This window comes from Capricornis sumatraensis, chromosome 9, assembly GCF_032405125.1.
Source record: "Capricornis sumatraensis isolate serow.1 chromosome 9, serow.2, whole genome shotgun sequence".
NCBI lineage: Eukaryota > Metazoa > Chordata > Mammalia > Artiodactyla > Bovidae > Capricornis > Capricornis sumatraensis.
In genome coordinates, this window is record NC_091077.1 from 20,583,806 (window position 1) to 20,607,660 (window position 23,855).

General features: G+C 51.7%; 1 protein-coding gene across 11 annotated transcripts in view; it reads right to left on the reverse strand.

The window, feature by feature from the left end:
• Window positions 1-4,100: 4,100 nt before the first annotated feature.
• The window catches only part of CELF5 (CUGBP Elav-like family member 5), a 47,119-nt gene continuing 27,364 nt past the window's right edge, over window positions 4,101-23,855 (reverse strand). Inside the window, exons 3-14 of one of the 11 annotated variants that reach the window (XM_068979530.1) lie at window positions 22,088-22,142; window positions 21,586-21,590; window positions 20,200-20,347; window positions 18,659-18,738; window positions 16,842-16,988; window positions 15,808-15,949; window positions 15,558-15,704; window positions 13,706-13,768; window positions 12,976-12,978; window positions 12,803-12,886; window positions 10,070-10,153; window positions 4,101-4,228 (exon numbers count right to left, since the gene is read on the reverse strand). In XM_068979530.1, the coding sequence (XP_068835631.1) occupies window positions 4,101-4,228; window positions 10,070-10,153; window positions 12,803-12,886; window positions 12,976-12,978; window positions 13,706-13,768; window positions 15,558-15,704; window positions 15,808-15,949; window positions 16,842-16,988; window positions 18,659-18,738; window positions 20,200-20,347; window positions 21,586-21,590; window positions 22,088-22,142 (1,086 nt within the window). Of the gene's footprint in view, window positions 4,229-10,009; window positions 10,154-12,802; window positions 12,887-12,975; window positions 12,979-13,400; window positions 13,407-13,705; window positions 13,769-15,557; window positions 15,705-15,807; window positions 15,950-16,841; window positions 16,989-18,658; window positions 18,739-20,199; window positions 20,348-21,585; window positions 21,591-22,087; window positions 22,143-23,855 lie in introns of all 11 variants that reach the window. The other 10 variants (XM_068979529.1, XM_068979532.1, XM_068979531.1 and 7 more) reach the window with 10 other exon arrangements.

Sequence of the window (23,855 nt, forward strand, 5' to 3'; positions counted from 1 at the left end):
AGAGTGGGTTCCTGGTTGTCAGGGGCTGGGGAGTGAGTGTTCATGGGGACAGGGCTTCTTTTTGGGGTGATGAACTCTATCGTCTGGGACTAGATAGATGTGATGGTTGCACAACATTGTGAATGTACTTAATGACACTGAATTGTACACTTGAAAATGGTGAATTTTACCCCAATTACAAAAATATGTACTGTACAGTGTCTCCCCTGCCCCCACCCCTGGCTGCCTCCTTGAAGCCAGAGCCCAGAACCATCTATCTGGTCACTGCTACGTCCCTGATGGCCAGCATGGGGTCAGTCACTCAGTTGTTGCTGTTTTAGTCGCCGAGTGGTGTCGACTCCTTTGCAACCCCATGGACTGTTGCTCACCAGGCTCCTCTGACCATGGCATTTCCCAGGCAAGAAAACTGGAGTGGGTTGCCACTCCCTTCTACAGGGGGGTCTTCCCTATCCAGGGACTGAACCCTCATCCCCTGTATTCACAGGTGGATTCTTTACCACTAAGCCACCAGGGAAGCCACAGTCACTCAGTTGGCATTCAATAAACAGTAGACATTTGTTGAATGAATGAATGAACGTGTGACTCAACACACTTAGGCACCTGCTCTTCATGAGAAAGAACGCTCCATTTCTTCAGCGTCTGGATGATTCTCTCAGAATTCAGCTGCGGGGACATCAAACCCTTCTCCTCACACACCCCTCACTCTAAATCCAGATTCATCTCTAGCCCAGGCACCCGACTTGACCGGAAGCACATGGTCTTTATTGAGGAGAGGAGGGCAAATGAGGGAGGGCCCAGTCCTTTAGCAAGTAAAACTTTTATTAAATAAACTTTCAGTTTCTCCAGACCAAAGAGAGGTGTTTTGGACATGAAGGTGATGACTGCAGCTTCTCACCTGAAACACGCCACAGTGACAAGGACCTCGAGATTCAAAGCAAGTCAACTCAAAGTTCCCTCCAAGTCTTTTTCTCCTCCTTGTGTGTGTGTGTGTGTGTGTGTGTGTGTGTGTGTGGCGGTTTGTCTCCAAAAGTCAGTTTTGCAAGTTGAAACTTCATGAAATTACTCGTAGCAGAAATAAAGTACATCGTACAAATCACGTCGGTCTTTGATGTGGAGTATAAAAATGGTATTTACAGCCAGTAAACATGGACCAAAGGACACACACCACTGCACGCCGGCACGCAGTCCCAAGCAGGCCTGGCGGGGGCCTGGTGGGGCAGGACATAGCCGAAGCCCCTCGACCCCTGAGCACACACACACGCAGACTCACAAAACACAGGCACACTAGAGAGGGTCTTGGAACAATTATCAAACTCTGAAATATCGAAACAGGTTTGTCAGAAGATTTTTTCTTTTTTTTTTTTTTTTGCCTTTTTTTTTTCTTCCTTTTTTTTTTTTTTTTTGCTTTTTTTTTTTTTTTTTCTGGGTCCGTCAACACATTTGGTAGAAACAAAAGGGAATGCGTTTTGTTTTTTTTCCTTTTCAAAAAATTTTTTTCTCTTGAGCTTATGAAGTTCTCTGGTGCCTCGTCTGGCGTGAGGCCCCACCGGACGTCCGATTAAAAAAAAAAAAAAAAAAGAACTTGACTCTGTGCTTCAAGGGGGGTTTTCACGGTTTGAGTAGCTATACAGAGGCGCCCCACGGGATATCCCTCCCCGCCCCAACTAGGAAACAAAAAAATCCATTGTTGTTTGATTTCCCCCCCATTTCTTTTCTTCTTTGTACCTGCTCAGAAAGACCAAAAAAAAGAAAATTCTTTGTAGAGGTATCTCCGGTGAAGGGGTGCTGGGCCAGCGCACACTGGGCTCCTCCGGTGCACGTGGCGATCTTGGTCATGACATAGTGAATTCCAGGCTGGTGATCCAAAGGCAGGGAGGGTGGCTGCCTGCCCTTGGGAGGGGGCTCGAGGGGTTGGGGGGGCTTCCCCCGGCCCTGTCTGCCCCCCGACGGAAAGCTAAGGGCTATTGGCCACATGAGTAAGGCTATGACTGGGGGTGGGGGGAAGGGTCGGGGGAGGCCGAGGGGTCTCTTTTGTGCCTGCATCCGGAGAAGGCAAGGCCCTGGGACGCAGGGGCAGGGGCTCAGGAAGCTGCAGCTAGGACCAGGGACACTGAAGCCGGCTGAGCCCTCAGGCCCATGAGAATTATCGGTGGCGGGGGGGTCAAAAGTCCCGGAGGTATATCGCGTTCGTTGGCTGATTCCCAGTGCTTGACCGGCGCCCTGGTCTGACATGACAGTGGGAGGTGGGGGGACACTGGGCTGCCCCGCCAGCCTCAGCCCTTCTGAGCGTCCCTGCTGGGTGACTGGCCCAGGGTCACCTTCTCTTGGATGGAAAGAAGTCGGAAAAGTTTGGTCCCATGATCTATACTCAAAAAATATATATACTGTCTATAGCTCTCTATATATACGGATATATATATAGGAAAAGTTGCAATTTCGTTTGGGGAAGCCATGAAGGTTGTGTGTGTGGGAAGGGGGTGGAAGCGAGGAAATCTCTGTGGAGGGGGTAGTGAATCCTTGGCCCCCACCTCAGGAGTCCCCCGAAGACCACGAAGCCCCTTCCCCACTCCATGGGGCCTTGGGCAGCGTTTCACATTTTGGGGAGGGGAGCAGGGGAGTAGGGAGAGGAGGGGAGGGGGCTGGTGTCCAAACTCTGTTGTAATTTACGGAAAAGTCCTGGATCAGTTGGAAGCGGGAAACCCTCCTGGGGTGGGAAGGCCCCTCACCTGGCGGAGAAGGGAGGGGCGTTAGGGCGCCGCGTGAAGAGAGGGGGAGGGTGGGCACGTAGGCCAACAAATCACCTCCCACCCGCTCCCCTGCCCTGGCCAGACTGGGATCTGGGATCCCCAAGGACCCCTATCTTTGCAGAAAGAGTCCATTTTGGGGTTTGGAGGTTGACACACACGGCTTGGAGGGGTCGCTAAGCCCCATGTCCTCGTCTGGCCACCGGGCACAAATATTTGTTTCTTTCCGTCTCCTTTCCCCTGCTCCCTGTGGCTCCACGAAGCAGCGCCCCGCCCCCATTTCGCCTGGTGCACAATAGGTGCTTAGTAAAGACTTGCTGTCAGAGTGTTCAAAGCGCGCGGATCACAGATGTTGGCTTCGGGTGGCGAGTCTCCGAGCATGGCCCCAAAGACCCACAACCCTCGAATCTGTGGGTGCTGAACACCCTCGAATCTGTGGGTGCTGCCCTGGCAGAGGGTCTGGAAGCAGACCCTCACTGAACACCTACTTCACACCAGACCCCAAGGTGGGGAGCCTCTGTGATGACCGCGGCAATGGAGGGTTTAGTGGAGAAAAATTGAAATAAGTTATCAAGAGCTTTCCAGGTGGCAGGTTCTGGGCTCAGCTGGAAAAACACCGAGTGCCCCGTGTGAATCCACCCCGCAGCCCCTGGGGGAGGCAACGTGCATGAGTCCATTTCACACATGAGGCTTGTCGAGGCTGGAGCACAGTTATAAGTGTCCCCACTGGCCCTGGAGGCTCACGGTTCATGCCTCCAAAGAAGTGATGAGTTGACAGGGTCGTTTACTCTGATGGTGCAGACATTAGGGGATTTGTTCGTTTGTTCAGGGGATTTCCGCCCCCACCCTCATCCCTGGCATGCCCTTGGGTGGGACAAACGTTCCACTCTTTCATCAACCCACTGGGTGTGAATTGTGCCAAAGGAAGGGCTCCCAAAGGGGCCTAGCCGGGAGAGCTGATTCTTAGGACAGGACAAAAGCCCCTCCCCACGGCCTGCCTCACCCCAGACCATGCCCGCCTCTCAGGTGAACTTCTGTTCATCCTTCAAAGCCTTCTCCAGGAAAGATTCCCTAACTGCCCTTCCCACCCCCATCTTACTGCTCCGGTTCCAGCCCTGACCATGGGGTGGGGGTAGGGGGTTGAGGGGACTGGGGGAGGTGTCTTTGTCCAGCTCTGTCCCCGTCAACCAAACCTGGGGGCTCCTTGAAGCCTCTTGCAGCATCCCCCCAGCCTGGAGAGGGTTTGGAGAATGAGGAAAGTGTGCGGACAAGACGGGGTGGGGGTGGGGTAGGGGCAGGGCCGCCTAGCGGCTCACCTGGGCCAAGCCCGCAGCCTCTGAGTGGCTGTGGGCCCGGTCAGTAGGGGTGTCCCGGGTCTTTGGGCCGCTTCAGCTGCACTTTGAGCCTCTTCATGCCGATCTGAAAGCCATTCATGGCCTGGATGGCAGTCTGCGCGCTGGCCGGGTTGTCAAAGCTCACGAAGCCTGCGGAGACCGGGGTGGACCCACGATGGTGGGCAATGCAGGCGTCCTTGGCTCGCTCCAGTGCTGCAGCCCTGGCTGCCCGGCTTGTGGGGTCCTGGGGGCGGGGGTGTGCGCTCGCAGGAGCAGACGACCCAGGGGAGGTAGGGGGGCTTCCCAGAACACACACAGCAGTCCTTATCTGGTTCTGACACTCTGGGGGCTTGCTTGCCTCTGGGGATAGGGCACTCACTCCTTACCTGGGCTCTGCTCTGATGAGGCTTCCCAACTGATGAGGGGAGAAGGGGACAGGTGGGGCTTCTGGGGGTCCAGGGAACGCCACGGTCTCCCTCCTCCACCCCAGGCCCACCTCCTTCTAGGCTCTGGATCCCTACCTTTTGCCTCCTCTAAGCCCTCCATCCATCTGGGGTCTTGTCTGTCCATCTGACTCTTCCTGTCTGTCTCTGTGTCTATCTGTCCTTGTCTCCTTTCTTCTCTCCTTGTGTGTATGTCTTTGTGTTTCTTCTCTATGTCTCTCCCTCCATCTCTTTTCTCTTTTCGTGTCTGTCTCTCTCTTTGCCACCATCAGTCATTCCAGCCCCAGATATCCCCCAACCTGGACCATCAGAAACACTCCAGAGCACCACCTCCTGACACACACACCTTAAGCTTCCACCACATAATTCCCTCCACCCAGCCCTACTCTTACCCCTTACCTGTTCATTCTCATAGACTTCCTGGGGGGCTCTGCAGAGGCTACAGGGGCTGGGGGCCACCCCAGGGGGAGGGGAACCACATGTGTGAGCATTTGGGGGCAGGGTACCTGAGATCTGTGGGAGAGGCAGACAGGTCAGGCAGAGAGATGGTGGGATCAAGGCTGAGGGGTCTGGCTGAGGCCCACAGGGGGCCATAGGGGAATCTGGAAACGAGGTAGGGGGGTGTCTTCATATCACACACACCTCCCATTATACAGACAAGGAAACTGAGGCTCAGAGAAGGCATGTGACCCCCTGACTGCTGAATGTTATGGAGGTTTTCTTCCAGAAATTTTTTTCTTCTTCCTAGAAGCAGGATGCTTCCAGAAGCAAAAACAACACCCAGTTGTGGATGTGACTGGTGATGGAAGTAAAGTTTGATGCTGTAAATAACAATACTGCATAGGAACCTGGAATGTTAGGTCCATGAATCAAGGTAAACTGAAAGTAGTCAAACAGGAGATGGCAAGAGTGAACACTGGCATTTTAGGAATCAGTGAACTAAAATAAACGGGAATGGGTGAATTTAACTCAGATGATCATTATATCTACTACTGTGGGCAACAATCCCTTAGAAGAAATGGGGTAGCCTTACAGTCAACAAAAGTGTCTGAAATGCAGTACTTGGATGCAAATCTCAAAAACGATAGAATGATCTCTGTTCGTTTCCAAGATAAACCATTCAATATCACAGTAATCCAAGTCTATACACCAACCAGTAGAGCTGAAGAAGCTGAAGTTGAATTGTTCTATGAAGACCTACAAGACCTTCTAGAACTAACACCCAAAGAAGATGTCCTTTTCATCATAGGGGACTGGAATGCAAAAGTAAGAAGGCAAGAGATATGTGGCAAGGTAAATTTGGCCTTGGAGTACAAAATGAAGCAGGGCAAAGGCTAAGAGTTTTGCCAAGAGAATGTACTGGTCATAGCAAACACCCTCTTCCAACAACACAAGAGAAGACCCTACACATGGACATCACCAGATGATCAAAACCAAAATCAGACTGATTACATTCTCTGCAGCCAAAGATGGAGAAGCTCTATAAAGTCAGCACAAACAAGACCGGGAGCTGACTATGGCTCAGATCATGAACTCCTTATTGCCAAATTCAGACTTTAATTGAAGAAAGTAGGGAAAACCACTAGACCATTCAGGTATTACCTAAATCAAATCTCTTATGATTATATAGTGGAAGTGACAAATAGATTCAAGGGACTAGATCTGATAGACAGAGTGCCTGAAGAGCTATGGACGGAGGTTCATGACACTGGTACAGGAGGCAGTGATCAAGACCATCCCCATGGAAAAGAAATGCAAAAAGGCAAAATGGTTGTCTGAGGAGGCCTTACAAATAGCTGAGAAAAGAAGAGAAACTAAAGGCAAAGGAGAAAAGGAAAAATATACCCATTTGAATGCAGAGTTCCAAAGAATAGCAAGGAGAGATAAGAAAGCCTTCCTTAGTTAATGCAAAGAAATAGAGGAAAACAATAGAATGGGAAAGACTAGAGATTTCTTCAAGAAAATTAGAGATACCAAGGGAACATTTCATGCAAAGATGGGGACAATAAAGGACAGACATGGTATGGACCTAATAGCAGCAGAAGATATTAAGAAGAGGTGGCAAGAATACACAGAAGAACTGTACAAAAAAGATCATCATGACCCAGATAACCACGATGGTGTGATCACCCACCTAGAGCCAGCCACCCAGGAATGCAAAGTCAGGTGGGCCTCAGGAAGCATCACTACGAACAAAGCTAGTGGAGGTAATGGAATTCCAGTTGAGCTTTCAAATCCTAAATGATGATGCTGTGAAAGTGCTGCACTCAATATGCCAACAAATTTGGAAAACTCAGCAGTGGCCACAGGACTGGAAAAGTCAGTTTTCATTCCAATCCCAAAGAAAGGCAATGCCAAAGGATGTTCAAACTACCACACAATTGCACTCATCTCACACACTGGCAAAGTAATGCTCAAAATTCTCCAAGCCAGGCTTCAATAGTACATGAACCGTGAACTTCCAGATCTTCAAGCTGGATTTAGAAAAGGCAGAGGAACCAGAAATCAAATTGCCAGCATCTGTTGGATCATAGAAAAAGCAAGAAAGTTCCAGAAAAACACCTACTTCTGCTTTATTGACTATGCCAAAGCCTCTGACTGTGTAGATCACAACAAACTGGAAAATTCTTAAAGAAATGGGAATACCAGACTACCTTACCTGCCTTCTGAGAAATCTGTATGCAGGTCAGGAAGCAACAGTTAGAACTGGACATGAAACAACATACTGGTTCCAAATTGGGAAAGGAGTACATCAAGGCTGTATATTGTCACTGTGTTTATCTAACTTATATGCAGAGTACATCATGTGAAATGCCGGGCTGGATAAAGCACAAACTGGAATCAAGATTACCGGGAGAAATATCAATAACTTCAGATATGCAGATGACACCACCCTTATGGCAGAAAGCAAAGAAGAACTAAAGAGTCTCTTGATGAAAGTGAAAGAGGAGAGTGAAAAAGTTGGCTTAAAACTCAACATTCAGAAAACTAAGATCATGGCATCTGGTCCCATCACTTCATGGCAAATAGATGGGGAAACAATGGAAACCATGAGAGACTTTCTTTTTGGGGGCTCCAAAATCACTGCAGATGGTGACTGCAGCCATGAAATTAAAAGGCATTTGCTCCTTGGAAGAAAAGTTATGACCAGCACCGACAGCATATAAAAAAGCAGAGACATTACTTTGCCATCAAAGGTCTGTCTAGTCAAAAGCTATGGTTTTTCCAATAGTCATATATGGATGTGAGAGTTGGACTATAAAGAAAGCTGAATGCTGAAGAATTGATGCTTTTGAACTGTGGTGTTGGAGAAGACTCTTGAGAGTCCCTTGGACTGTAAGAAGATCAAACCAGTCAATCCTAAAGGAAATCAGTCCTGAATATCCATTGGAAGGACTGATGCTGAAACTCCAATACTTTGGCCACCTGATGTGAAATGACTCATTGGAAAAACCCTGATGTTGGGAAAGATTGAAGGCAGGAGGAGAAGGGGACAACAGAGGATGAGATGGTTGGATGGCATCACCGACTTCATGGACATGAGTTTAAGCAAGCTCTGGGAGCTGGTGATGGACAGGGAAGCCTGGTATGCTGCAGTCCATGGGGTCGCAAAGAGTCGGACACGACTGAGCAACTGAACTGAACTGAGAAGCAGGATGTGGGAGCAGGGGGGCTGGGTACTGGGTCGGGGGCGGGGTGTTGTTCCTAACTTTCTGTGTGACCTCAAGCATGTTGTTTGACCATTCTGTACCTCTCCTTCCTCCCCATGTAAATGGGGACAATTCTTCCCTTTTATGGTTGGATAATGAGTATATATAGCAGGGCTTCCCAGGTGGCTCAGTGGTAAAGAATCTGCCTGCGAATGCAGGAAACCTGGGTTCGATCCCTGGGTCTGGAAGATCCCCTGGAAAAGGGAATGGTAACCCACTTCAGTATTCTTGCCTGGAAAACCCATGGACAGAGGAGCCGAGCGGTATACAGCCCATAGGGCTGCAAAGAATTGGACACAACTTAGTGACTAAACAGCAGGAGCTTAATAAACAGTCAAGAATCAGCCCTTCTCAGAGGACAGGGTGAGGTTCAGAGTCCAGATTTTGGAGTCAAACAGATTGTTGTTCTTGCCTGTGACTTTGGGCAAGTAACACATCTCTGAGCCTTAACATCCTCTGTGTCTGGGGTCAAAGAAGTCCTCCGCATAGCCCACAAGGCTCTTCATGACCTGCCCTTCCCCTCCCTGCCTTCCTCTCTTCCCTCTCTCCTCCTGGCTCACTTTGCTTCAGACACTCGGGCCTCCTCACTGTTCCTTCGATGCACCAGGCCCTGTCCTGCCCCAGGGCCTTTGCACATGTGGTTCTCTCTGCCTAGAACACTCTTCCCCTAGACACTGCTATGATTGGCTCCTCATCATTCAGGCCTCAGTTGAAGCACTGCCTCCTCCTATCAGTCTATATTTTCTTACCAGTTTTATTTTTCTCTATACCATTTATAACACCCTGGCCTATATCCTGGGCTTTCCTGGTGGCTCAGACAGTAAACAATCTGCCTGCAATGCAGAAGACTCGGGTTCCATCCCTGGGTCGAGAAGATCTCCTGGAGGAGAGAATGGCACCCCACTCCAGTATTCTTGCCTATTTATTTCCACCTCCTCCCCCTGGACCTGTGCTTTCCAATTCAGTTGGCAGCCACTGGCCATGAGTTGTTATTGAAATTGAAATTCATTAAAGTTAAGTAAAATAAAAAATTCAGTGCTTTGGCCACACTAGCTACACTTCAAATGCTCAGCAGTTACATGGGGTGGACGGCTCAGACAGTGGCGATATAGACTATTTCTGTCCTCAGAGAAAGTCCTACAAGCAGGGTGGCAGGACTGTGATTTTTGTTGGCTTCCTTCACCAATCTGTGCCAGGCACTGTGCTGGGCACGGGCACACAGTAGGTGCACTGTGTGTCTACTTGGGTTTTTTTGTTTAATCCTATATAGGGCTTGTGTTATTGATTTATTTGTTGGCTGCACTCTGTGGCATGCGGAATCCTAGTTCCCCCACCAAGGATCAAACCTGTGCTCCCCACACACACACAGTGAAAGCTTGAAGTCTTAACCACTGGACCACCAGGGAAGCTCCTATGTGTCTATTTGTTGAATGAATGAATGAATGAACAAGGGAATCTTAGAAATGACTCATGCTAAGTGCTGGGTACACAGTAGGTGCTTAATAAGTGCTTGTTCTGGTCATAAATGTGATTCTTTCTTTTTTTCCCTTGACCCTGCTGCACAGCTTGTGGGATCTTACTTCCTCAACCAGGGATAAACCCGGGCCCTGAGCAGTGAAAGCGCAGAGTCCTAACCACTGGACCTTCAGGGAAGCCCCCCAATGTGGTTCTCTCAGATCAGACCTGTCTCATGGCTGACCACACCCGCCCCCCCAGGGCAAGGGGCCTGCGGTTCAGGGTGCGGCAAGAAGGAAGGGGCGCCCACAGCAAGGACTCACCAAAACATTTGCTCTGGTTGGTGGCCCGATCCATAAACACCTTGGAGGAGATGATATTGCCGAAAGGCAGGAACATCTGCGTCAGCTCCGTGTCTCCAAACTCCTGGGGGAGGTGGTAGATAAACAGGTTACAGCCTTCGGGACCTGCAGGTGGGGGGAGAGAAAGACATAAAGCCCCCAAGGAGAGGAGGCCGACCCCCGGGGGAGGGGCATGGGTCCGGAGCCCACAGCTAGTGTCTCCAGCGATTGGGAGAGGGGTGCACCCTGACACCCAGAAAGAAGGGGCGTGGAAACAGCGGGGAGGGGAGGCAAGGTGCCCTGAGCCCTTGTCTATAAAATCCCACATTCAGACGCTCCACACCTCTACTGATCCTCAGGCTCCAGAGAACTGACAAACTTTAGATGATCCCTAGCCCCCCAAACTGAAATAAAGCCTTTCATCCTAGGCTGCAGATGATCCAAAACTCCCAGACAACCTCAACACCCCCCAGAAAATCCCTAAACCTCAAACTCCTGGTCATTGGCAGAAATTAGATGAACTGGTTGTAGGGTATAACAGAAACTCTATACTGTCTTGGCCATCACTCCATATCTCTAAAACTGGTTTAAATGGCAAGGTTCATTTTTGAAAGTCTAATGATCACAGATTATAATAAGACAAGTAACACCTTGGTCCCAAACCCCAAACATCCAGATAATTTTCAAAACCTTGGATAACCCTCCAAACCTTGGCCAATTTTTAAAAGCTTGGATAATTTCAAAACTGATGCAAAAATAAAATGTAGGGAAATAAAAAGATCATTTTCCAGTCCCGAATCTCAGATATCCTGAAACCACTGGTCATGTTTAAATGATATGCTATACCAACCAGAAATAATTTTTTAAAGCACAGCTAACTGTCAGAATCATTCCTTCCTGAAGAATCCCCAGTGCATGGCTCATATAAGAATTATAAATAATAAGAGCATTTTAAAACCTTGATTACCCAGTTTAGTCCTCAAACCTGCTGCTAATCCTGAACGTACAGACGATCTTCTCCTAGGTCTCCCCAAACAAAGGTAACCCTCAAACCACCAAGAAATCCCAACACTCATGATGAACATTCCCCACCCCAGCAAAAACAAAATTCAAGATTACACATTCACATCCACCCTTACCTTCCTGATGGGGACCACAGTTCTGCTAATGTGCTTGTTTGCTGTTGTTGTTTGGTTATTTGTTTGTCTGGCCGTGTCACAAGGTCTGCCTGCATTTAGTTACCCGCCCAGGGATTGAACTCGGGATCACGGCAGTGAAAGCGCTGAGTCCTAATCAGTGGACCGCTAGGGAATTCCCTAATGTGCTTGTTTTTAAAATACAGGTGTGTTTCCACACAACTGATAAGTTACAGAACAATTGTGAGCAAACATGAATTTTGTATTTGCTTGTGTGCTAGCTCAACTCCAAGAAACACTAGGTGAAGGCAGAAAACCACACCTAGCTGAACTGAGCCTCATAAGAAAGCAAAATGCACACACATATGCAAACGCAGCTGCAACATCCACCACCTTTCTCAGTTCTCCAAATGTATCAGGAGGAAGAGCTGTTCCCGTCTGATTTCAGAGGCAGCTTTCCATCACTTCACGGTAACTCACGTGCTACAACCCATCTGACGACAATTTCCTGTGCAAACTTCGAATGCCCAATTTATTGTACTATTCATGGATTTCTTAATCATCTAACATGCATAAAACTGTGCTACCATTTTTATTAGGGTCTTATCTTTTTTTTTTTTTATGCCATGTAACAGCCAACTTGTAAAAAAAAGTTTTGGCCACACCAGGGCTGCATGAGGTATCTTAGTTTCTCAAGCAGGGATTGAAGTTGTGCCCCCTGTAGTGGAAGCACAGAGTCTTAACCACTGGGCCACCACAGAACTCCCACAGGCAACATTTTGAGTGGTGTACCCTGACCTAACTTCCCCCACGAGCCTTGCAGTTGGTATTGTGAGGCTCTGGAACTCGGGTGGCTATCCAGAAAGCAGATATCCTGTCCTGTTACAGCAGCACCGACGGCATTGGAACCAGCTTTTACCCACAGCACCCTGCTGGGCAAGGAATTGAACAGAACCTCACAGAACTCAGTCCACAGGCCAGGCCATCCATAAACTTCCCATGTCCTGGGGCGGTTGGGGGACTTTTCTGGCTGGTCGCCTGGCCCCAACTCCCCCCCCCACCACCCCCACTAGATGGATTAAGGCGAGGAAATGCCGCCCAGACTGAGTGCCTACTATGTGTCAGGAACCGTGCTGCTCACTCCCCAGCAAGGCCTCGTGGTAGGGTGGTCGCTGTGTGGCGATGAGGAAATAGGCACGGAGCAGGGTGGTGCCTTCCCGACGATGCCTCAAGTCAGCACTGGGTGGATTTGAATCCCCGCGGCCCGACCCAGAATCTAACTCCTCTCCCACTTGACTTTACTGAGGAATCCTCATCTCACCAGAGAACCTCATCACCCCACCCCCTGACCTCAAACTCAAAAAAAGTCATTCCACTTGGAGAGAGCTCCTGGTGGGGACAGGGTCACTGCTATCCCTATGGGGTCGGGACTAGCCCGGTTCCCACTTTCCGAAGGAGAAGACGGAGGCTCAGAGACCGAGAGTCAATTGCCTCTCAAACACCCAGGTGATGCCGGGAACTGAATGCACGTCTCTCCGGACCTCAGGCCAAGCAGTTCCCCGAGGCCAGGCGGTCCTGGAGGTGGAGGGGGCGGTCAAAGGGCGGGGCTGGCGCCCAGGGGAGGTCGCGGCCCCCTCACCTTCTCGCTGCTGCTGCTGCAGGAGGGGCGGCGGCTGGGGGACGCTGTGCGCGATGGGCGTGATGGCCGCGGTAGGGTACATGGCTGCAGAGACCGGGAGCGAGACACAGGGCGGAACTGGGGTGAGGCCGGGGGCCGCGTGGGGCGCGGCTAAGACTGAGGGGCGAGGTCACAGCCTAGGGTGGGGCCAAGATGGGTCTTGGGACGGTGGATGGGCGTGGTCACAGGGGAGAGTTGGTCTGAGAGAAGTACTAAGATAACAGGGAAGAGTAGAAGGGAAAGGGGTCATAATCGAATGGTGGGGCCATGACTGAGGGCAGAGCCAAGGCCAGATTTTAGGAAGAAGGAGGGGGCGTGGTCACATGGGAGAGGCAGTCTGAGGGAGGGGCCGTCTGAGGGAGGGGCCGTCTGAGGGAGGGGCCAAGGCCACAGGAAAGGGCCGAGTGGGCGTGGTTGTGGCTGAGGGTGGGGCCACGACAGGTCTCGGGAAGGCAGAGTGGGCGTGGTCACATGGGAGAGACGGATGGGGCAGGGAGGATTTAATGGGCGGGGCCATATTTGAGGGGTCGGGTACCATGGCTGAGGGCGGAGCCAATGCCGGGTCCTGGGAAGAATGAAGGGGCGTGGTCACATTGGAGAGCGGGTCTGAGCAGGACTCGACAAGAGGGACCAAACGCAGGTTATGAGGGGCAGGGCCAAATGTCGAAGGAGGGTGAGGCGGGGGCCAAGCCACAAAGTAGGAGGTATGGCTAGACAGAAGAGGGAAGGTAGAATGAGAGGGCGGCCCTGAGGGGTGGAACCAGATCTAAGTGCAGCTAGGGGCGTGGAGTGGCTAGCCCAGGGAGGAAACTGAGGGCAGGGGTAGGGGGGTGCCCGCGTTGGGGCACCGCACTGCCTCCCTACCTGTGTACTGCTGGACTCCAGAGAAGGCAGGATGGAGGGTCTCGGCTACCGTCGGACTCTGAGCTGCGGGGCAGACGGAGGGGCTCAGTGGGGTGGGGGCAGCAGAAGTCTTCCATCCACCCCACAGCATCCACCCTGGCTTCATTTCTGCATAAACACTTTATAGGTATGACCCTCATTCCACAGGTGAGGAAAACCGAAGCTCAGGGAACCTCTTACAGGTGGGAAAACAGCAGCCGGCACAGGGCCACTCAACTCGAATCCAGTTTTCTCTGACTCCAGAGAGGTTTAACTCCCAACTCTTTGTCCCCATCCAGACCCCCTTGCTCCTCCCTCTTTTTTCTCTGGATATTCTAGGGCTCCAGGTCTCTGCTCCTGATCACCACCCATTCACATCTCTTCCCTCTTTTCCCTCCCCACACCTTGATCATCAGACAGCCTATGGATCCCCTATGTGACTGTGACCTTCCAACAGTCCCTAGTGGAGGACACAGGGGGAGGAGAGGGCTTGTCGAGGCAACTAAAAATCTCCTTGAATGGAGAGAAGTTGTTAGAAGATAGGGTAGTGAGGGCAGAGAGATAAGCCAGTAAAGGGGTCACATGAATGAATTACTTCATAGTAATGGAACAGTGCTGTATGATGTGGTGGTGATTACACAAAACTATACCTGTGATGAAATGACTTAAATTAACGAACCACACACACACACACAAGTGCCTGTAAATAGTGAAGTCTGAACAGGGTCTGTTCATTGTACTGTACTGATGCCAGTTTCCTAGTTTTGACAACATACTGTTGTTATGTAAGATGTTAGCATCCGGAGACACTGGGAGAGGGGTAACCAGGACCTCTCTATACTATGTTTGAAACTCCCTGTGAGCACCAATTATTACAAAATAAAAATAAACAGATTCTCAGTGGTGGAAACCCAGATGACAAACTTCACCTAAGCAAGGTGTGGGAAGACATTTGCCTTGAAATCAGGATATAGGGTAGAGAAAGGTGAGACCTCTGCTTCAGTAGGGCAGAGTCCAGTGCAACAAATCAGTGCATGGTCAATCCTGGATGAATGAATGAATGAATGAATGAATATGGGCACTGGTCCCAAATGGTAATGATTAATAGTAAAGATTGATGGTACCTTTCTTGGTACCAGGAGGTGGGTTAGCATCTTACAGACTGATTGCCTCATCAGAGCAACATCATGAGATGAATGATACTATCTGTCCCATTTTCCAGATGAGCGAACTGAGGCTCAGAGATGTAAAGAAGCTCCCCACAAGGGGCACTGAATTGGAATCTGAAGCCAGGAAGTTCTGACTGCAAACTTCCTATGTTTAACCCCCTTATCTGTGCCCATGTGTGTGTGTGTGCTTAGTTGCTCAGTCGTGTCTGACTCTTTGTGACCCCATGGACTGTAGCCCTTTAGGCTCCTTTGTCCATGGGGATTCTCCAGGCAAGAATACTGGAGTGGGTTGCCATGCCCTCCTCCAGGGGATCTTCCCAACCCAGGGACTGAACCCAGGTCTCCTGCATTGCAGGCAGATTGTTCACTGTCTAAGCCACCAGGGAAACCCATGAATACTGGAGTGAGTAGCCTATCCCTTCTCCAGGGGATCTTCCTGACCCAGGAATCAAACCGGGGTCTCCTGCATTGCAGGTGGATTCTTTACCAGCTGAACTATCAGGGAAGCCCCTCTGCACCCATAGCTAGTATCTATTAACCTAAGAGTCCCTGCTTCCTGTACTTTTGTTCTCTAGACACCAAGGCAAAGGGATTCATGCTTGTCCCAGGGACACCCTCCCTGCACCCTGCCACTCTCCTCAGCCCCAGGGGACCACCCAAGTTACCTGGGTAGGGCACAAGGCCATTGGCATATACGGTTTCTAGGGCAGGGTGCCCGCCAGGGAAGGGCACGACACCTGCAAAGCCGTTGGTGATGGGGGCCACGAGGCCGGGCACGGCGGCGGTGCCGAGCAGCGGGGGCGAATGCAGTCCTGGGGAGCGGAAGAGCATCATGGGGAGCCTTAGCCCCAGCTAAGGCTAAGAGTCATAGCCCCGGCTCTGCCCCCCATCTGTGGGCCCCTGGCAGACTCTCACCAGAGGCAGGGGCGATGGGTGTGGCAGGCAGCCCGTTAAGGCTGACAGCGCCAATCTGCTGGATGTGGCAGGGTGAGAAGGCCACGCCGGGGCTCAGGTAGCTGCCTGATGTGGACAGGACCGTCGTCTGCTGTTGCATGAGCTGGGGGTGGAGAGGGAGTCAGGTACACAGTCCAAGTGGCACCTGGCCTTAGAGCATGGCTCATGGGGTTGAGGGGCCAGTCCTCTAGAAACAGGGGCAGGAGGTCAGGCCAGGTATCTTGGCTCAGGTCAGGTTAGGGCTCAGTTAGGAATTGGGGCTCAGCCCAGGATCAAGGCTCAGCATAGGATCAGGGCTCAGACTCTATTCAAGGATCATTTAGGAATCAGAGCTCAGCCAGGGACTGGAGCTCAGTCTATGATCAGAACTTAGTCTGGGACTAGGGCTCAGCCAATGTTTTTTTATGTGTTCTGTTTGTTTTGGTTGTGCCATGTATACGGCATGTAGGATCTTATTTCCCCAGCCAGGGATTGAACCTGCTCACCGTGCATTGGAGGCATGGAGGCATGGCAACTGCCAGGGAAGTCCCAAGCTCAGCCAATGTTGAACTTACTCAGGGCTGGGTCTGTTTGGAGTCAGCCTGGAGGTTTAGCTAGAATTGGGGGTTATCTAGATTTGGGGAACAGCCAGATCTGGGGGTCAACCCAAGACTGGGTCTTGATTTGACATTTGCCCAGGGTTGTGGCTCAGGCTGGATTTGGTGGCTGAGCCTGGGGTCCTGTCAGTTGGGGTTCAGCTTGGGCTCAGAGCATAGTTCATGGTGGGGGGCTAAGCTGGGGTTAAGATCAGGAGGTGGACTGGATCTGGGGACTTAGCCATAGCCAGAATAAGGCCATGAGTCAGAGACTGGGTAAGAGAAACAGAAAGATAGAGAGGCAGAGGCATTCGACAGAGACTAGATGGAGAAAGAAAGAGAGAGACACTGAGCTGGGCCCTCAAAACAGCGGTGTCAGGAGCCCCACTGGAGACAGGAGTGTGTCCGCTGGTCACTCACAGCCTGGGCGTAGGCACTGTAGGGGCTGAAGGGCAGGGTGAGGGACGGAGTCAGGATGCCCAGCTGGCCCACCATCTGCTGCATGCGCCTCAGCGTCCGCTCCTTGTCTGTGTCGGCAAACTTGACCACCAGGCTGGAGGAGGCACCCTGCAAGGGCGGCCACAAGCAGAGAGGGAAAGAAGGGGGACATTGCCAGGACTCTGAGGTACCTTAGGGGGAGTGTAGGGGTGTGGGTGGCAGCAACTATCAGCCCTTCCCTCAAGGTCCCAGGGGCCACAGTGAGGCTAGTCTGGAGACCAGCATCCTGGGTCTCGCACTTGACCTTGTAGGCTGCCATGCACACAAGTGGGGCACCTAGGCCCAGTGGGGGCTGCCTCTGGGAAGCAGAGGAGGACCTGACTGTCAGCCATTATTTCAAAAAAGGTGGAGAACCCAAGTGCTGGAGAGAAACAATGAAGGCCCATACAGAGGATTCTATAGCTGCCCACACCTGAGAACAGGTGAGGTTCCAATCATTTGAGAAATTGAATACCTCCTTTGATGGGGAGCTCACTACCTCTCCACTCACTAGCTCCATCAGTGGATGGCTCTGAGCAGGAGAAAGCTTGACCTTGGATTGAGTTGATTCCTCCCTATCCAAGGACTAGAACTGATGCCCAGTGACCCAGACAGCAAGAGAAGGGAGGATCTGAGACTTCCCTGCTCTTCATTCCATGTTGCAGAACAACAGAAAGGAGAGTGGGTTCCCCGAGGCCTGTCTTCCTTGTGGCAGATTAGGACATTTTTGTACAGTGATGGAGGCTCCCAGGGCCACTTTTCTGGGTGGCAGGGCCACCTCCAAGACCTGAGTGGTCTCCTCCAGCCTCTCATGGCTGCAGGCCCACCAGCTCCCAGTTCTAGACTTGCCAGCTGCCTATCTCTCACACTGGCCCCATGGAGACATTTCCAAGTGGCCTGCCCCTTCCTTCTCCTGAGGAAACCCTGGGGGGCTCCCCATTGCCCTGGGAGGAATCCTAAGATTCTTGGCCTTGAACTGCAGGCCCCTCCAGCCCCATCCCTTCCTGTTCCTCTGGGGCTCACACATATCTGCACACACACATGCATTCCACCCACAGTGACTCACACTCACCATCCACACTCACATGCATACACTCAACAATACATGCACATATACTCATACACACATGTACACACATATTTGTCTACATTCACACACATGTGCTCACCCCTCCACACACACTCACATACTCTTACAGATGCACACACATGCATTCATTCCCCCCATATCACTGGGGCACACTCACACACAAACACATATGTGCACTTACCTATATAACTTACATATGTGCACTCACATGAGCACACCCTCTCAACACACTTGCATGCATGCAGTCACAGTGTATACACGTGCATATGCATCAGCATACATGTGAACATATATCCATTTCCACACACTTCATGTCCACACTGACACCCATCTACTCACAACAACACACTCACATACAGACATGGAAGCACACTCTCACGCACATGCACACGTGTGCACACCAACACACACACTGGCCCACACATACTCACACATGGGCAGCCAAACACTGGCAGAACATTCTGCATAGTCTACACTTGCACGCTCACACACACACACACAAGTACATGCATATACCCAGTCATATCACCATCAGAGATGCACTTCTTTCTCCCCACCCTGTCCCCTCTCTGAAGAAGGGCCAGGGGTTTCCAGATGGCTGGGATGGTCAGGCCAGGCCCCTCCCCCTTGCCTACCCTGACCCAAATCGCCCAGGGCAGCTCTGACTCACCGGCATGGTCTGGCTGCCATGCAGGGCGTGTATGGCCGCCTGAGCCTCGGTGTGGGAGGAGAACTTCACGAAGGCACAGCCTGCTCCGAGAGAAGGGGAGGGGTGAGGGGACACAGGAGAGGGGCTGGCAGCCCTGCACAGCAGGTCAGGATGGACATGGGCAGCCCACAGGTCGGACAACAGAGAGACAGGCAGCCACATGTTCAGACAGACAGTGGGACAACAAAGAATCAGACAGTAAGACAACTGTTTGTCCAACACATCATCAGAGGGTGTGAGGCGGTGCCCAGGGTAGGGAGGCAGGAGCTGCCCATTAGAACAAGTGAAGGGGACACGATTAGAGAACACCCACCAGCCACCAATACCACAAGATCCAGAGTTGTAATCAGATAGGCAGAATTAAAGTGACAAACCATCAGACACAGAGAGAGACGTGGACACACTCGGGCAGAGGTACACTCAGACCCAGATGGATACACCCATGTGACCAGAGTTGGATAGATGGGGGTGAAGAGTCATCGGGCAAGGGCAGAATCAGGCAGACAGACAACCAGAGACTACTAGACACAGGCAGATCCAGACAGATGGTCATAGGATACAGTTCCAGACAGAGGGCTATGGAAGGGTCACACGAATTTGAGGGAGAGGAGTAAAGATGTTCTGGAATTCGATAATGATGACAGGTGCACAGTTCTGTGAATTTTGTGAAGCATTTCACTGTCCACTTTTTTTCCCACTGTCCACTTTTAAAAGGTGAATTTTACAGTATGTGTGTGTGTGCTCAGTCTTGTCCAACTCTTTGTGACTCCTTGTACTGTAGCCTGCCAGGCTCCTCTGTCCATGGGATTTCCCAGGCAAGAATACTGGAGTGGGTTGTCATTTCCCCCGCCAGGGGATCTTCCTGACTCATGGATCAAACCCACGTCTCTTGCGCCTCCTGCCTTGGCAATATGTGATTACAGTGTGTGATCATATCTCAATTTTTAGAAAAGAGCCAGGCAAATAAATAGACAAGGACCGTCAAATATATTCAGTCCTAGTAAGACAAAGTCACAAGGGCAGAGACAGGCCAGTTCTGGACAGATAAACCTGAACAAATAGAATCGGGTAGACAGAGATCACCAGACACCTGAAGACCCAAACAGAGCAAACCAGAAAACAAGTTGCTGGAGATCATAAAACAATCATTCCTGGACGGTACAACCTTATAGGAACGGTGGAGTAAGTAGGATCAGGTAGACCGATAGTCCAGAAGACACAGGCAAATCCAGACAGAAACAGTCTGATGGATACAGACACAGGAGGCAGGCACAGACGTCCTGGGCCGCCAGGTGGGACCCTGTGAGACTAGACAGCCTCTGCTCGCCCCGCCCCCTGGGCCAGCCCCGCCCTTTTGTGTGCCTAGAGGAACCCCATCCGGCCGGCCTGCTAACCACGTGCCAGGCCACGCCCACTGTGGGCCAGTCCCTCCCCACAAGCCCGGCCCCGCCCCCCGGATCCAGCCTCCCTCTCCTGGGCCCGCACCGCCCCCAGCCGGTCACCTTTGCTGCTGCCGTCAGGTCCCCGGAGCACGGTGCACTCGTCGATGACCCCGAAGGGCTGGAACAGCCGCAGCACGTCCTCCTCTGACTGCTGCTTGTTCAGCATCCCCACAAACAGCTTCCGGTCCCCTGTGGGCGGAGACACCACCTCAGCCAAGTCCTAGCCTCCGGGAACTTCCGCACCCCTCCAGCAGAAAGCGGAGGCACCCGGGCGTGGAGCGGAGCCCCTGGACCTCCCCGGGCCCTCTTCTGCGCGTGTGAAGGAAGACGCAGCCTGTGTTTCTCACCCGCCCACGTGCCTGAGGCCTCCCACCTCATTCAGTGCCCTCTGCCTAGAATGCCCTCTCTGCCCAACTGCTCCCCATTCTGGGCAAAACGGCTACTCCCGCCTCTGGGCTCCTCCACCTCTCTGAGTTCTTCAGAAAGCCCACACACAGTACTAGGGTCTAAGCCTTGCCTGGCCTGGGTCTATGTCTGTCTGCCATCTAAATTTTCTAGGCAGCGATGATCACTGAGGGCGCCTGCATTCTCACAGTACCCAGCAGAGCTCCCCATCGGACTTTCCCAGGGCTCCGGAGAAGCCAAAAAATCAATGTCTGATGAATGAATAAAAGCATGCGTGTGCAAGAGACCAGGTGTCTGGGGATCCTGGGATTGGCTGGAAGCCTGGCTGGGACCTGCCCAAGCCTAAGGCCAAGGGCCAGTCTGGCCCAGCCTCTCCCATGTGAGGGAGTAGAGCCCTCTCCCGCCTGTAATCAGGGACCAGGCAGCTTCCTCTGAGAGGAATGGTGAGTTGGGTTGCTATGGAAACCCGTTCTCTGGCAGCTGTCATTCATGGGGGTGGGAGGGAGAGAGAGGGACAGGGAGAGACCAAGAGACAGAGATAGGCAAAGAGAGGAACAGGAAGAGACAAAGAGAGACACAGAGAGGCTCTGGGAGAACCAGAGAGATTGGAGGAGAGAAAAAGATGAGAGAGAAACAGATGGAGGGAGAGGAAGAGAGAGAATGAGAAAGACAAAGAGAGACAGACAAAGATGAAAACATGCAGAGCCCCTTCTCCAATCCCTGACCCCCACTGGAAGCCAGGTTGAGAGTGTGAAAACGGGCTCCCAGCCCAGATGGGCTTTACCACGCTCCTATGCATACACAGAGGTCCTAACAGCCCTGCCCCCCACACCATCTCCAAGGCTGAGTGCTCTCCTTCAGGCCCGCAATCCATCTGAGATGGGGAGGAGTGGTCAAAGGATCTAAGAATGGCTAGTCTTGGATCCCATGGGGGACAGTCAAGCATCTCCTGATGGCACATACCCATCCTGAGGTCCAACCTCACGTAGACACAAGACCGAGCCTGCACACCCACACTCCCAGCCTAGAACAGTCAAGCACACATGCTTGCACATATACACCTACGCACCTATGCAGAGCCCAGGCACACAGATGTGCACACAGACAGGCACTGAACCAGCCAGAAAACACATGCCCATGTGCACACACCCATACACATCTGCACACAGGCATACCCAGGAATGCATGCTCACATACACATGTATGCACTGGCTCATATGTCCAGTTGTGCACACACACAACCCAGAAAGCCATCCATAGTCCTTTGGGGTCCCCCAGTGCCTCTGCATCTGAAGATATCCATCATTGCAACCTGAAATGAATCAGGTATTTCCAGTTCTAGGGGAAAGCAGCAGGGCCTGGCCATACCCTCCACAACTGGGCCTGTGTCCCTATGGTTAGGAGGAGGGACCCATGCCTTCCTTTTCTACCAACTTGCCCCACCCTTGTGGGGGCCTCTGCCTTTCCCATCACCTTTTGTGCAAGGATTTCCCTCCTCCCATTCCTCCATCAACCCACAGCCTGGCAGCCGTGGAGAGATGACAACTACCTCCACGGCTTTCGCTGTCCGCAGGCTTCACCTGGATTGGCCGCGCCATCTGTGAAGAGAAGGGGAGGAGGTCAAGGTGGACAGTGGGGGTAGTGTGGTGGGAGCTTCATCTGAGCCCTGCCAGGCACTCCTGCCCACTTCCCCAGCCTCAGCATCCCACCAGCTTCTGGCAGCAACCAGCACCTCAGTAACACCCAATGACACACGGTCCTACCTCCAGGGCTTTACTCTTGCTACCTGAAAAACTCCTACTTTGCCTTCAAAACCCAGGAACAATACCCCTTCATCCAGGAAGTCTCCCTGCTGCCTCACCCCCCCTCCCCGAAGTATGATAGATTGCTTGCCAAGATGGCACAACTCCTGTGGTCCCTGTATGTAATGGGACATTGTGGCTCCTCTCATTGAGAACCAGAGTCTGTTTCTTTACCTCTTCTATCTGGACTTGGCCATGCAACTTGTTTTGACCAATAGAATATAGTGGAAGTGAAGTAGTGGGAGTTCCAAGCCTTGGCCTCAAGAGACTTGGCCATCTTGGAACCCTGGAGATTTCAGGGTGGACAATTCCAGGTGACTCACTGGAGGATATGATATCTCATGCACAGAGATGCCCTGCTGACAACTCATGGGGGTGCCAGGCAGCTAACCCCAGTCAAGCCCCAATTGACTACAGCTGCATGAAAGACTCGGAATGAATCAGCCAAATTGTCTAGTTAACCCCATCCTGGGCTTGCCAACCCACGGAATCATGAATAAATAAAATGATTGAGGCAGCTTATTACTCAGCACCAGCTGACTGGTACACCAAGGCAGCTAGTTTTAGCAAGCTCCCTGAGCCACAAGTCAGGAGAACTGTCATACTTGAATGGACCAGTCTTCAATCTGGCCTCATTGTTCTGGACATGTCTGTCCACCACCCTCCAGCACTGAAACTGGAAGAAACCAATGAACTATTCAGTGGAAGAAATTCTTCCCTAATTCCCACTCCTGCAACTTACCCAGCCCTGGGTATGAGCTAACGCAAGTATTTCAGAACAGACTTGAGGGATGTGGGGTTGGGTGGCATTTACTTCTCTCTTGGCTCTAGGACAGAATCTTCTTCCCAACCCGGTGTCTCTGGTAAGCTGTTCATCCCAGTTCAAAAGCCCCCATGCAGGCAATCCTTCCACCTTTTGGGGCCCTTCCTCTCTCTGCCTCAGGGCGGGAGGTGTCTCCATGTTTCTGTTTCACTCCAGACTGAGACCATCACGTTACTCCCCACACTTCAGGGCAGGGTACAGGAGAGAATCAAAGGAGTTTGCTGAACTGAAGTGACCAGAAGGAAGTGGTCAACACCTGCCATCACAGAAAGGCGCCTGGTCCCTCTCCACCAGGCCTGGGGTCGGAACGAGTGCTGGACCCAGCCCCCTCCCAAGTCAGTCTTGGAGTAGATCCCCACAGCCATTTGGAGGTACTTGATGATACTTGATAAGTGTTTTCTAATCACAACACAGCTGCCCAGCAAGTTTTCAGAGAGAGAGGCACAATTTTTACCATTTTTTACGGATGTCAAAATCAAGGCCTGGAGAGGTATTTTTCTGCTCCCCCTCCTCTGGTGGGCCCCCTCATCTGATATGCTCCCCCATTTCAAGTGTGTGTCTGAAGCATATATGGGCCTCCTCAATGTGAACTCAGCCTTGGGAGCCCCAGAACTCAAGGGGTTTCTATTTTCCCCATCTTGGCCCTCATTTCCCCCAGAGCAATCCTCCTGCCACCCAACCACACC